The following is a 15020-nucleotide window of genomic DNA, read 5'->3' as shown; positions in this document are numbered from 1 at the left end:
AGATTATTTTCTAGTATTTTTTCATCATGTTGCTAAGGTCCCCATTCCACAGAACGGAACGAATCACTGAAATTTGTCATCTCTGTTGAATGGCTCAGAAAGACCCCTCAAAGAACTCTGAGAGACTGATGGATATTTTGGTCTTAGACTAGTCCTATACAGATCTTTCAATTGTCTTTCAGAGATCTTTTTCAACAAGTGATCTTTCAGAATTCTTTCCATGGACTTTGCCTGGTCTTTCAATGGTCTTTCAGTGGTCTTTCAATGATCTTTCAATGATCTCTCATGAGTCTTACAGTGATCTCCACAAAAATCTTGAGAGACTGCCAAAAGATCATTGAAAGACTATTAAGACCTTTGAAAGTTCATCAAAATACTGCTGAAAGACCACTGAAAGACCATTTTCCTGTAAGACCGTTGTAAGACTGATTTGAACCGTTCAAAAAGTTTTGGAGCCCATGAAGACCACGAAGACCACTGAAAGATTGGTCAGGACTCGTGTAAGACCTCAAAGACCATTGTAGGTTCATTGAGAGACCTCTGAAAGATCAACCAAAATTCATGGTCTTTCAGCGGTCTTGTTCTCTGTGGAATGGGGGGTTAATTATAAATAGCTGCTGTGCTTCTGGATGAGTGCTGCTAAACTACAACTCTTATAGTTATACCAGTTTCAGATATCAGAATGAGCTTGTGTTAAATCTAAGAATGTTAACACATAGCTATAATCAGTTTTATTTATTTTTTCATTAATTTTCTCTTTCCAGAAAGCTTCACAATCTGGATGCAGAAGCTTCTACACTGTGTTGCAGAGGAAAAGGAAGAATAAGCGCAATCATCCGTCGAATCATGAAAATGAAACCCCTTTCTGGGCTAAATTTGTATCTTTGAAGTGGATCGATACCAGGAAGATGTTCACTCTACTGGAAATTGCCTTCTCTTCCGGTACAAATACTTGCCTTTAAAAAAGAGAAAAAAAATTGAGAGAGAGAGAAAAAAAAAGAATGCTAGATTCCTAGCCACAAAAACAAAGAAACCATAATTCAGGATCAGAATTAACAGGTCCGGGCCGTGTTTCACATAACATCAGGGGATGTAACATGAAATGATGTGATCGATATTTACAATTGATTGTAACTCTCTGTACATGAATTGCCATAAACATACAGTTGTGCTCAAGTGTACAATTGATTATGTTTTGTGATACAGGGCCCATTCATATATTTATATTTACAGGGATGAGAACGCCATCTATTTCTGTGAAGGAATTTTTTTGAGGTAGTAAAATATCTTTGAAGTGCTTATATGTGATAAGCATTATATGAAAAGTAGGATACTATCATTATTATTATCATTATAAAGAGTGTTCATGTAATTTTTTGGTGGCAGTTGTGAATCCCAGAGAATTCAAACTTTATAATGGCATACTTTAAAGTTTATTCCCATGTATTCATGTCCTTATAATAGTGTGCATGTTCTGAAGGAAGCGATCATAAACATGATTGAGAATTTTATTGCATTCATTAATGACAATCATGATTGTGGCAGAAACGTGTTTGAAGATGGATCTTTCACAACTCGTGATGTTTCCTTCCTAAAGTCATGACTGATAAATGCAACTTTGTTTCTCGTGAATATTTTAAACAGATATTCTGGGGTGTACAATCGTTGCACCCCCTTCCAATATACTTGCCCAGAACATAATGTATATTTATTGCCCCTTCCCCCTCCTGTTCTACACAAATATAATGAAAATAAAAATTGATTAGTTAGTTTTGTTCAATTTCCAATAATATGAAAATTTGTACTAAATATGTATTATCCATTATTTTATACACACTTGCACTATGATCTTTACATCCATAGACCTTTGCTATTGGATCTTCATGATGGCTTGATTGAAATTATGTTCAGAAAGTGTCAAGTTTCTAGAAATTGATAATGAAGAAAGCTGGGCTTATATAGCAATTTTTCCAGAGTGTACACAGCTCAATTATTATTAATACTAAATCTTTAGCTTCAGCGGCTGGTTCTGCAGCAGAGCTAAGTGCTGTTACCCAACAACCAATATCTGTCGTCTCATTTCATCCATCACACAAATGAAATGAATTCTTCTAGATTGGTTTTAAGTTCTTGAATTCAGCACTATTTTAATATTTACCTCTTCATTCCATGCAGATATTTCTATTTCAATTTTTTTGAATGGAATTCAAATCTTGAATTCGTTTGTTCAGATGTTGGAATGGTCAAAGCAAGTGCACAAAGCAAACTGCTGACTTAAAAAAAAAACAAGAGGAACATCTATGAATTACCTTAATTGAGCCCCTCAAGTTTTGAGCATAGCGAAGGTGTAAATGTCTTTACCAGAAATTTATATTCTTTGACCGTCAGTTGTTGGAAGGTAAAATGAGAATGATTAACGCTTAAATCATAATAAAATTAGACTTTCCATCAATGTAATATTAAGCATTTTATAAAACATCACAAGCATTTATGACATTTGCTTAAGAATACTCTGTTGAAAGATCTATTTTTTTGTTTTGACTTTTTGGGTTGAAGCATTGTTTGGCTGACACTTCATTCGTTAATAAAACAATCCACCCTGTAGTATTGTTAACCTTGAGACATGTGCAATATATGATTGTTCCTGTGGACATGTCATCCAACGTGGTCTTGATAGAAGGGCGCCCTCTATTTTCATTCTAAATGGTAGTTATTGAGACTTATTTATAGGGAAGGTTTCACAAAGGGTTCAGTGTGACTTAGAGTCATGTTTACACGTCAATGCGCACTTCGAATCTGATTGATGGATGCACGTGCTCATGGTCTAACCAATGCGGTGATGCATAATATACCACATTCAACTGAAACTTAAGTGCAACTTTTAAGTTGCACCTTAATCTTTGTGAAACACTCCTAGGCTTAGAAAACCCAGGAATAGCTCATCAGAATGTATCTGATGCTTTAGAGGAAATAGGATGAATTTTAAGAAGTGACATGAAAAGTTTTTTTTTTTAAATAGAAGATCTGCCTGTTACTCTTGAAGTTAAGTGCTTACTTTGCTTGTTGTACGCAAGCAAATGGGAGGCTGAATGTGAAATGTTTGTACCGTTCATAATGTACTGTTGCATAAAATTTAGGAGGGGATGTCACAATACGATTTCAGTTCATTGCATTTTATAGTAATGCAGTTGTAATACGTGTGGGGAGTGCTAGCTAACTGTACATTGCTGCTGCAGATATAATGCGCGCGTTAGGGATTTTGCTTTCAATAATTCTTTCCTCATTTTCATAGATTAATGTAAGAAATAATCAATTGCTTGTATTTTTGCTTACTTCCGAGGGATTATACAACACAAATAGTGAATATTCTTATTTGTGCAATAGTATGGCATTTTGCATTTGGTGAAAGAAAGAGACACTATTCGGCTCAGCTATGCCTTACTGAATAGAGCATCTTCCTTTTACTTCAAGCAAAATATTGTACGGTCACACATGTTATTATGTAAAGCCTTTTGTTTTGTCTAAAATTTCACTATGTTCTCATGCCGTTTTGGTCAAGTTTATTAGAATCGTGTCTGTATCTTTTGCTTTAATTTTAGTAAATTTAGTTCTCTCTATAGCTGACATAACACCTTGTATAGAAGATTAACCTAGTTAAAGCACTATGGGGAAATTATTATTCCTTAGAAAGTCTTATTTTTCTTATCGTTGTTCTGAAATGGAATTTTAGTAGATTCTGTGTACAATACTTTGGTGCTTGGGTATTTATTCACAACTATCTCCCCTTTATTTATTCTTTTTTTTCATTTATGCTTTGTTGTTACATTGAGTTTTTGAGCAGTTGCTTTAATGCTTTCATTTTTGTTGAGCTCTTCTGCGATTTAGATGAAGACATTCTTAACCTCTTATTTCATTCTTAATGTAATTTTACGAGATTTGGTATGTTAAATTTGCTTCACTCAAACTTCATGCCAGAGAGGTGGATACACTTTTCTATTCTGATGTCTTTTTTTTGTATTTGTGACTGTGAGCTAAGATTGATATCATTTGTCACAAACTCTCCCTCTTCTGACTTTTATTGAATAACTCACTTTCACTTTACAGTAATAACCTGTTATTTTGTTGATATGTTGTTGAATAAAAATTAGATGTATACGGTCTTGTGTCTAGTTTAGCTCTGACTTGGGGGAAAAACTGCACAAGTGAAAAAGGCTTTTTAGTGTGCTTTACAAAATGAACATTGCATTACCTTTCATCAAGTCTTAACTCATAAAAAAAACACAAGTTTGATAAAGGAAGTCATTAGAATAATCACTTTAATTATTTCTTGTTCATTGACCAGTAAGTTGAGTTTTATTCATGTCTCTTCTGTTCTGTGTATGCCATTAATAACAGCTATTTATATAACAGATTTCAGAGCATACATAAGATAAGGCCTTCGTTTGGTGAAATCATTGGTGTATGTTTCTTTTTCACTTGCCATTCATCTATTTATGAACCACATGAAATAGCTTGTTTAATGCTACTGCATTGTTGTTGTGTTTATTCTTTCTGTTTACCAAGTTACTTGGAATGAGTTACAGTTAAATCAAAGATTTCATTCTATTTTTCTTAGGGTAGGAAGGAAGAATGATAATAGATTAAGAATGCACAAAATTTTATTTGATGGAAAAAAAATTCTTGCTGTATATTGATAAAAAGAGAAATTTGTGTACATTTAGAGAAGAATAAATTTTAGATTGTTAGATTTTCTTTTTTAGATGTATTTATGTTACTATTTACATGCACATCTGAAATAACAAGTCTATTTATGTGTTAGGTTGTCACTTAGTTAAATAGAAAAGATATTAGATAAGTTAATCTTAAGCTTTGTAAATTTGTACAGCGGGCTGTCGTGGGATAATACCGCCTTGTAGAATAGGCTAGTAGGTGTACCGGTAGTTAGAATCTTACTAATAATTGCTGTAAATGAAAAACCTGTCTTATGAAACGCATTGTAAATTTGCTGTGAAAATTGTTTGATTTGATTTTACGATGCTGGCGAAGAAAAAAAACAGAAAGCCTTTGTGGCAGTGATCATGAAATTCTGTCTGCCTGTTTAAGTAAAACTGTGTACATTTGAATTCTCCTATTATGAGTTGTGATTCGAATTGGGGAATTTAAAGAGTAAATCATATAGAGGCATGAGAAACAAATCTTTTTTCCCCAATAAAAAAAGGCCTGATTTGGGGTTAAGCTCGTGGAGACATGTATTAACTCTGTGTTTTGTAGTTAGCTTGTAGAGATATGATTTCTGGAGATGTTTGTTTGTCAAATAATTTGCCAGGTTATGAGAAGAGGAATAAAAACTTTCTGCATACAGGGTCTTAACTAATTCACAATAATTTGTGTCAGTTGGCAATTGTTATTTCTTTGGTTTAAATTTGTGATTATTTTGTAATTTGTGCAGAAGATGCGATTTCTGCATGAAAGAAGCATATATGATCTGAGATTTTCTATTGTCCAGACAATCGTCATAGTGTGAAACGTTGAGTTATAAGAACATTGTAGGTGTTTGAGAATGTGTGGGGGTGTTATGGTGTGTGTGTTTGCTGGTGAGAGGCGTGTGTGGGTAGGTACAAACACTGTTATAAGTTATTCTGTATTGTCAGCAATAAAGAAGAGTTTTCTTTTCCCCTTGCACATGACTTTATATATCAAATGGTTCCTGCAACTAAAAAATGAAATCCTCTCTTTGTCAATATTCCAGAATTAAGGTTTTCAGAAATTCTTTAAATTGAGCAAAATGGAAACAAATAGCTTCTTTTTTTTGCAGTTCTCATACTTGGCAAGCTTTGCGAATAATGTGCATCTGACAATTTCCATAAAATTGTCTTTCAGTGGTCATTCCTAAAGATAAATATCAGGCAATATTATTCAATTCAATTTTCAATTCAATTATGATATGCTGAGATCATTGAATGTACAATATCTATAACAGCAAAGGTGAGGACTGACTGGCATTGACGTCACATGCATCAATAAGAAATACATTATCTATTACCTTCTTAAAAACTAAAGCTAAAATCTACGTTTTACAAGAGAGTATCAATAAATAACTCACCTTTCGTTATATAATTTGTATAGATAGTAGGCTTCCCTTTTCCAGTAATTGGAACTGAATCGTACTTTCTTGTATTTTACCTTTTATTATTGTAACGCAGAGTTGAGTATGTACAAATAGAAATTGCACAATATAAATGTACAATTTTTGATGTCATTATTATTTATGAAGTCACATGATTGTGCATACCCTATTTTTGAGGGTATGCATAATCATGGCGAATTATTGATTTTTTTTTAACAAATTTTTTGTCCCAACATCACTTAAAAATGATGCTACATAAAGCTAATTTCATTTTTTGACTCATTTTGATTGCAGGAACCATTCAATATAAGGTAACCCCATCATTTTATGCAGTGAAATAAAAAAAAATAAAGATAAATCCAATCTTATTTAATGAGAATAATGGAATTTAAATCTGTATCTTCAGTGGCACAAATTTCAAAAAGTTATTGCAAAAGAATAAACCTGTGTCTGGTATGTGACACAATATATTTTCTACCAAGTTCATGGTATCACATCGTAGTCTTCCTAACCTTTACGCCTATCTGGTAGATATACATGTATCAAAATAAATTATTTCTAGTTATTTTGAAGGATTTGTGTGATTGTGAATGCCGATAATGCTCTTGTTTTGGGAATTCAGTTGTATGTTTTGGAATGACAAAACCTTGTGTGACTATCTGTGGTATTGGGGAAAAATCAGCTGGACAGGGGTTGCTGTGCAAGCATAATTACTAGTATATTCTTTGGTAAACATACAAGGAGTATAGTGATGTATATATTAAGTAATGATATATTCCATTTATGCATCATAATCCTCTCTTTATTTCGATTACTTTGCATATTCAGATAAAGATGCTGGTATGAAATACACTATATCAATATTAAAACTTTACAGACATGTACTATAGTTACTTAGCCTCGTATCTATGGTTTGATTTAAAAGTGCCCTTCAAATGGTGTATATTTCACTTCTATAAATATGATGATAATTTGATTGTCCCTGTTGAAATTTATAACAAATTTGCTCGAAACATAAAATTGCATTGAATAGGCTTGCATAATATTAACTTGTGGTCTGAATGTATGTAATGTTTGCAAACAAAGTGTTTATTGGGATGTGGTCTTGATATTTGAAGTGCAGTTTTGGTTCTCATCTGCTATAATGTTATTTCTTTCTAAGAATCACACCCCCCAAAAAAAATAAAAATAATAATAATATATATATATATATATATATATATATATATATATATATATATATATATATATTCTGTATTATTTACAAGTCATCATTGTTTTTAACATTGCCACACTATATCATTCAAACGTTCAAACAGGGTTTAAAGGAATACTTTATTGAATGTTTATCAGAATGTTCATGTTTAATCATTTCATCAAGTAGATGTTCTTTATTGTATGAAATATGTAATTCCTGTCCCTAAAGGCAACCGCACACCTTACGACTGGTCTGCGACTCAATTTCAGAATAAAATGTAGTAGAATTTGATGCTAATATTGAGACTTGGAATATCTTACTGTGTAATGTTCTAAATAATCATACGAATACCTATGATCAAATCTGTGACCATGGTATCACCCTTCTTAAAATAAAAGCAGTCGTACGATTGGCTACGATTTGAAACTAATTTGGCCTTTACTCCAAAATAAAGGCTTGCAAACTTTCAAAATGGTTATATTATTCTTTCAATTAATTTCAGCCTCAAATAAAATGATATGTTCCATTCACATCTTCAGAAAATGAGCAAAATGCGATTTGTTCCAAAATCGGATCGCGAACAGTCGTAAGGTGTGCGGTGGCCTTAAGACCCCTTCACGCCATCAGGTTTTTACTGATACTGGTAAAATGTGTAAAACAAAGCACTTTGTTCTTACACCAGACTTTGATTAAAGCTCTGGTGTTAGTTGGGTTTATATCTCCATGCAGAAGGCATCACTGCACAAATTGTTGGATCAAGTGCTACATTGTTAATGGTGTAGCCTGAGTTGGTGTCAAGAGTTTGTTACATTGTTACACCACACAAAATGCTCAAAGTAATACAGACACTGCGTTATTGTGTTGGTGTACCTTGTTCAGTGTTATAGGTATTTTCAGCTGTCACTTGTGTGGGAAACAATCCCAGTATTGCTGTGAGTGGTAAAAATTTGTATAAGAATAAATCCGATCATCATGAATCATGCTAAAGGAGATCTCCACACTTGCACATTAATGTCTAGATTGCATGTGTAGCTGTATCATGATCTCTTTGTTGTGATTTTTTAATCAAGATTTTGTGTCGATGCCGTGAATAGTGTAATGATGTATTAAACCAATGTAATGTAATGTGGAATATGTATATGATGAATATATGAAGATCCCGTGTGCATTGTACCAATATGAATGTTGACTCTATAAGCCCTATCTGAATGTAATGTACATGAATGTATATGAGATAGTGTATGGATTTTTTTCCTTTTTGATTTTTCTTTCTCATCTCCTGTAGGCAGATGAATAAATGTTTTCTTTAAACAACATTGGCTGTCATTCAATGCCTGTTCCTTTTGTTTCAGTTCAGTGTATGCAGGGAATTGTGAGGAATAATGTAGTGTAATCGGAAATAGGGATCCCTATATATGTACCATAGGATAATGTGAAAAAAGGTCATTTTTATTGCCTGAAGTCTCTTAGTTTGTAAATTTTTACTTTTCTACTGCCAAATCATGTTCAATGGGTATCAAAAGAGGAAGTTTTAGCAGCCATCTTAGAATTTTCTTGAAAACAATTATTTTCATTTTTTTAGAAGAAATTGCTAAAAATTTATCTGGACAGTCAGGATGATTAAGACGCTGCAGGGCAATGTCCACTCTAACTCTTCCATTCGAGGTTTCATTATAAACAAGAGGTTCTTTACTCAGTTTTCCCTTGTACACCTATCTAAGTAATTTATACCTTTCCGTTGCTACACATAGTACAAGCATTATGGTCTGTCATTTACACCAACAAAGTTGATGCCAGACTTATCAGAGTTGTTTGTTCACTGGTGGACAGATACAGGGCAGTACCCTAAAAAAGTTCCCTAACCAATCAAAAAATATGAAAGAAAAAAAAGGAAAGAAAAAGAGTGAAATATGATATTTGTTTATGCATATTTTTTATCAAAGGCATTTGGTATAAATCCTAATTTTGCTCAAATTATTATTTATACTGTCCACCAAACGATTGTAGCTACTATCTGGATAGAAAATATGAACAATTTTATTTTTCAGGAAATTTCTGAGATGGCAACCAAAATTGCAAATTATGGGACCCCATGGGACACGATTTGGCAATGGAATGTCAAAATTCCTATAGACGTTTCAGGCGATACATCTATCACCTAACGAGAAATGTACTCTCCCTATCTCATATGTTGAAGGTGGCATAATGAGTCAAAATGTTGAGGGGCAGAAAATAAAGTACAGGGAGATTTTTTGAATAGTTGTGAAAAAGTGAAGCCAGTGAGAAAAACTTTGAATTCTTTAAAGGACAAGTCCACCCCAACAAAAAGTTTATTTGAATTAAAAAGAGAAAAATCCAACAAGCATAACATTAAAATTTCATCAAAATCAGATGTAAAATAAGAAAGCTATGACATTTTATTAAGTTTCGCTTAATTTCACAAAAGAGTTATATGCACATCCTGGTCGGTATGCAAATGACGGAACTGATGACATCACTCACTCACTATTTCATTTATATTTTATTATATGAAATGTCCTAATTTTCTACTTACTGTCCTGTTAAAGTTTTATTTCTCATTGAACATGTTGGATTACCATTGTTTAACATTTCATGGTTAAGTCACGTTCGTCCTTATTTTCAAATCTGTAAAAATAATTAAAACAATTAAAAAAAAGCAAATAGTGAGTGGGGGACATCATCGATTCTCTCATTTGCATGTGACTATATTGTTTATATGACTATTTTGTGAAACATAAGCGACACTTCAAAATGTAATAACTTTCTTACTTTACATCCATTTTGATGAAATCATCAACATCATGATCACCTGATTTTTCTATATTGATTAAAATCAATATTTTTCTGAGGTGGACTTGACCTTTAAATGAAACTCTAATTTAGAACCATTATTATTACATAATAATCACTTATGCCATCTTTCCCATTCATTCTCTTTCTTCTTCTCCTTTTTTTCTTGGTCTTGGACCTTTCGTCTAGCCCTCAAGGACCCCCAACCCCCTTTATCCAGTGATCTTCACAATCAGATGAAAGACAACTTATGAATCTTAAAATACATTATCCCACTGAAAATGAAAATAATAAGGGGATGATTATGGGATGAATCGGAGAGGAAATGCCACCTTTAATTGATATGTATTCATAACCACAGGTATTTTCTTATTATATAATAAATATGGAGAACAAAGTTATATAGTGGGCAGAAGTAGTCTGATGTAATTTCTGCCCTTTTTGTTTTGCGCCCAAGGCCCCAAAAAATGTACGTAAATCGCTAGTACTATAAAAGGCTATATGAAACAAAAAAGGGGGACAACAAGGTCTCTTCACATAATTTACATGTCATCCTAAATGAAAGGTAAATTCTCAGAATAATAATGATAAGGGGAACCAGAATCCCTATTTCACATATTTGATGTGATGTAAAATAAGAAAAACAAATAATGAATGAAGAGAGAATAAAAAAAACCATGAAAACAGGCAGCTTTAGGCAGGGGCATCCAGCAATGTGCATCCTTACTTTCCCTTCTTTAATTCAGAATCAGTTTTGAAGGTTTGCTCAAGAGGCTCATACGAGACCACTACATTTCAATGTATGAACGAGACTCTAATATATTTTAAATGATATTTTTATTTTTTGTGGAGAAGCAATAATAAAGCGAAGTTACATGAAGTCGACCTGCATGATAACTTTGTTTCATTAATTAGAGTTCTATGTATATTTATTTTTGTCTCGATTTTTTTTTCCGAATGCCTCCCTCTTGCGTTAAACTCCGATGCAATTTTGTCAACAAGATTGGGCAGACAGAAAAGGAGGAGTGGAGAGTTTCCGTTGAACATTCTGCTAATCCACCTGATGGTCATCAAATTCGCTGGAGCCTGTTCTTAAGGTAATCCATGAATTCATTGTCAATGTGCTACTCTAAAAGCAAACTTTATCTTTGTAAAACGAGTGAAATATATTCAATTTTTCTGTTCCAAGTCCAATGTTTTGCTACGGCGCGGTGCCCGGCCTTATTCGCACTCGCAGTGTCAGGACAGCTGTTTTGCCTCGCCGGAGTTTCGGCGTCCTAGCTAGGTAACCACACCCACAGCCCAGCCCTACCCTATGGGTACCAAAATACCCCAAATTGAAGAAAAAAAAACGAAATCATGGTCTTATCTCGTAATTAGTCACCTCTCTTCTCGTGTGTGTCCACTTGTTGTGTACAATGGGAGTTGAAACAGTAACCAGCGCTGACGAAATAAACAGCAATTGAATGCCATGCCCATAATGGTCCATGGACTGGTGTTGTGGTGACTTAAATTAGGATAATGCAAAAATCATGCACCCACCTCAATTGAACCGACACCAGAATCATGACATTGAGGCAGCACCAGTACTATACAGCTGGCAGCCATCTGTTTCGAGGATTTTTTAAACATTTTGTCTTTTAAAATTTCTCCTCGTACACAGACGGCTCGCTATCGTGCAGCCACCATTAGGGGACTTGCAATGCAAAATCCCCCCGTCGGGGCTCTTCAATTTTTGTCTTTAATGAATAAAAATTTTGAAAGTTAACACAACCAAAATGCAAATTAATATTCCCTCTTGGCATTAATTGCCAAAAAACTGAGAAAAATCAAGTTAAAAGGAACAAAAACAGTGACTTACCTCGGCTGTCGCGCAAATTCACTTCCCCGTTTTATCCGATCTTAAGTACATAAACATATGGCCATTGAGTCCCCTGTACAGATCGCGCTAGAACTTCGGTCTCTGTATTTGGTGAGTGAAGCCAACAGAGTTCAGCTGAACAACCAACATAACAGAGGCCTTTGGTTTTTAGGCTTTTGGTCTACACCAGTACCAGACCCTTAGAACTGCAAAAAAAAAGGAAAAAAGGCTGCGTTCGTTCACTTGCTTCCAAAATTGCAAACAAAACTGGCCGATCAATATAAGATGCATGCGCTAATTTTTGAGGATATGCATCATGTAGCTTGGTAAAGAACAAAAAGAAACAAGATTGCAACATAAACATCGTGGCAGGTTTTCCCTGTTTTTTTCCGTGGTTCACGCATATGAATGGGATGCAATCCTTGGCTCCATGGAGAGTAAGCACACGCTAGTGAATGATTTTAACTCTAGGAGCCTCCTGGCTAGGGTAGCCTAGAGGACTCCATGATGATGTTATTTTTATGATTTTGATATTGTCATTACATCACAGAGCCTAGACATGACTGTGCCTAGCGATTTAATTTTATCTGAATAAGAAGGGAATTCCCTTCATATTAAACATTGGAACAACCGATCCTACATGTATTTTTAATTCTATTACATTACATACCTTTATACACCCAATGCGTATAAAGAGATGAACATTTCGCAAACAAAAATAGAAAAATGAAAAGTTTCTTACCAGACCGATGTTGTGACATCCATTCGTACACACTGCAAATAAAATAGGCTTGACCCTTGAACTGCTTTGATATCACGTAGCTTCGATGAGCTATGTTACGAAGTGCCGTTTTGAAGAACAATTCATAGATAAAAATTAATAATTATTTAAAAGAATCAAATTTGAATATTGACTGTAAATAATTCTAAAAATAATAATTATTTACAATCAAAATCTGAATTTCATTATTTGTTGAATACCGGTAGTAATTTTTATTAAGAGATATGTTGCAATGTACAGCAGTACGATGCAAGTTGACCAATCAGAACGCTTCCCACTTCGGCGCTCATGCATATTTCCAATGGGGATTAACAGTAACTTTTCACTTTGTATTGTGCTATATTCGGTGGCCAATAACACACAGATTTTCGGGGCTGTTCTGGGGGATTCTTGTAAGCATTTTTTTTCAGAATCGGACCCATGTCTCAGAGGATTATCAGTTGAAAAATAGGACCCATGGCTCAGGATTTCTTGCAATAGCAAGAACCATGTCTAAAGATTATTTTGAAAAAAAAAAAACGACCCACTGGAGCCGCTCATCCCCGTATGTGATATACACACACGAGTAACCCCCCCCCCCGGATCTGGGCCTATATTGTTGACCTGGAAAAGTTACTGAGAGACTGCCATTACATTTGTGAACAATTTCTGGTGGGGAAATTTGCTCAAATTCGGCTGGTGCGAAACTACATTAGCGCCCATGTTTGCATATTTGATCATGTTGATCATTACCTTGGGTGATGGTTCATGTAGACGCTACATGAAGCTACACCTGCACGAACAGTCACTGCAACCACCCTGCCGGTGCTTAATCTACATGTAGATCTTTACAGTATACAACACATTTTTAAAAGAAATCATTAAAATACATGTACCACTTTTGTAACCAAAATTACTCATTTCCATACAGTTGTAATTTACTTTTCCCTAGTAGCATGGAGATCAATTTTGTATCCACCAGAGTAGTACTCAAAAACTTGATTTTGGGGCAAATTATAGTGTATGCCCTCTATGGATGGAAAGTAAAATGTCAAGAAAATTACCATTTTTCAATTTCTATTTTTATTTTAGAAAAAAAGTAAGAATTCAATTTACTAAAGAGCCAAGTAATATGATGAATAGGTGTAATGGAAACTGACAGTGTAAAAAAATCAAGCATTTGTCCCCAAGAACGAGAGAAAATAAGCCAAACGTTGTCAAGTTATTTCCCCACACAGGGAGTAGTAACAGAGAACAAGGTGATATCATCACAACCTTGTTCATTGAATGAATGCACCAGGGCTGATCCAATGGATTGACACTTTGATTCACAAAAGGTGTGATTTTATGTTTATAAAATATATAATTCATTCACAAACACAATCTTACCAGGAACTAGCATTTTACCCTGGTTCACTCCTTGTGCATACTTCTATCAGTCTCAAAATCTGTGATTTAAAGCCAGTATCTATTTCCTCATAAAAGATAATTCACTTATAATTCCAAAACATCACAATTGTGAATTGCGCAAGCGTGGGGTCACGGGTGAAGACGCATGAATATTACCATAGGTAGGGATTATTTTGATATTTGCATATTCATTCATCAGATACCTATATATTTTTTTTTATATAGGGGTACATATTTATATTGGATATTAGAAGTTTACCGACACCTAAGATTTTCAGCCGATTCCATGCTTGAGAAGGTAAAATTAAATTCTGATGTAAAAGCAGTAAATTATCAAATGAAAAAAATGGTTCATATCCTTGAACCTTCACACCAATACCATTTTGAGCATCTATGCATTAATTGATATAATCTAGTAACAAAATGGAATAGTGACATGCAATCTGGGAGGATTTACCAAATTAAAGACAGGCATTAAAGATAAAATGGCCTCAGAATACCGCCCCAGAGAGAAAAAAAAGAAAATAGAATTATATAGGATTTCATAGAAGAAAAGATGAAAGAATTATCAAAAGAAATACATAAGAACTTTACAAAAAAGATGAAAAACTATAGAACGAAAAAAGATTATATAAGAAAATGAAAGAAAAATTAGAATATACATAAGAAATTATAAAAAAAGGAAAGGAGAAAACATAGAAATACATAAGAATTGATTGAAGAACAAATGATAGATGAATTGAAACAAAGAATTAAAAAGAATTTACTAGAAGCAAAGATGAAAGAAGAATTAAAGCATGGAAAATGGTTGAAAAATGGAAAAAAGGAAATACATAAGATTTGATTGAAAATA

General features: G+C 33.8%; 1 protein-coding gene across 1 annotated transcript in view; it reads left to right on the top strand.

Moving 5' to 3' along the window:
• The window catches only part of LOC121407440 (large neutral amino acids transporter small subunit 1-like), a 53023-nt gene extending 47648 nt beyond the window's left edge, over positions 1-5375 (top strand). The window contains exon 10 of the mRNA XM_041598509.1: positions 765-5375. Coding sequence (XP_041454443.1) covers positions 765-826 — 62 coding nt within the window. The 3' untranslated portion in view covers positions 827-5375. The remainder of the gene's footprint in view (positions 1-764) is intronic.
• Positions 5376-15020: the final 9645 nt, after the last annotated feature.

Source organism: Lytechinus variegatus, chromosome 2, assembly GCF_018143015.1.
Source record: "Lytechinus variegatus isolate NC3 chromosome 2, Lvar_3.0, whole genome shotgun sequence".
NCBI lineage: Eukaryota > Metazoa > Echinodermata > Echinoidea > Temnopleuroida > Toxopneustidae > Lytechinus > Lytechinus variegatus.
This window is presented reverse-complemented; position numbering and strand designations above follow the sequence as displayed.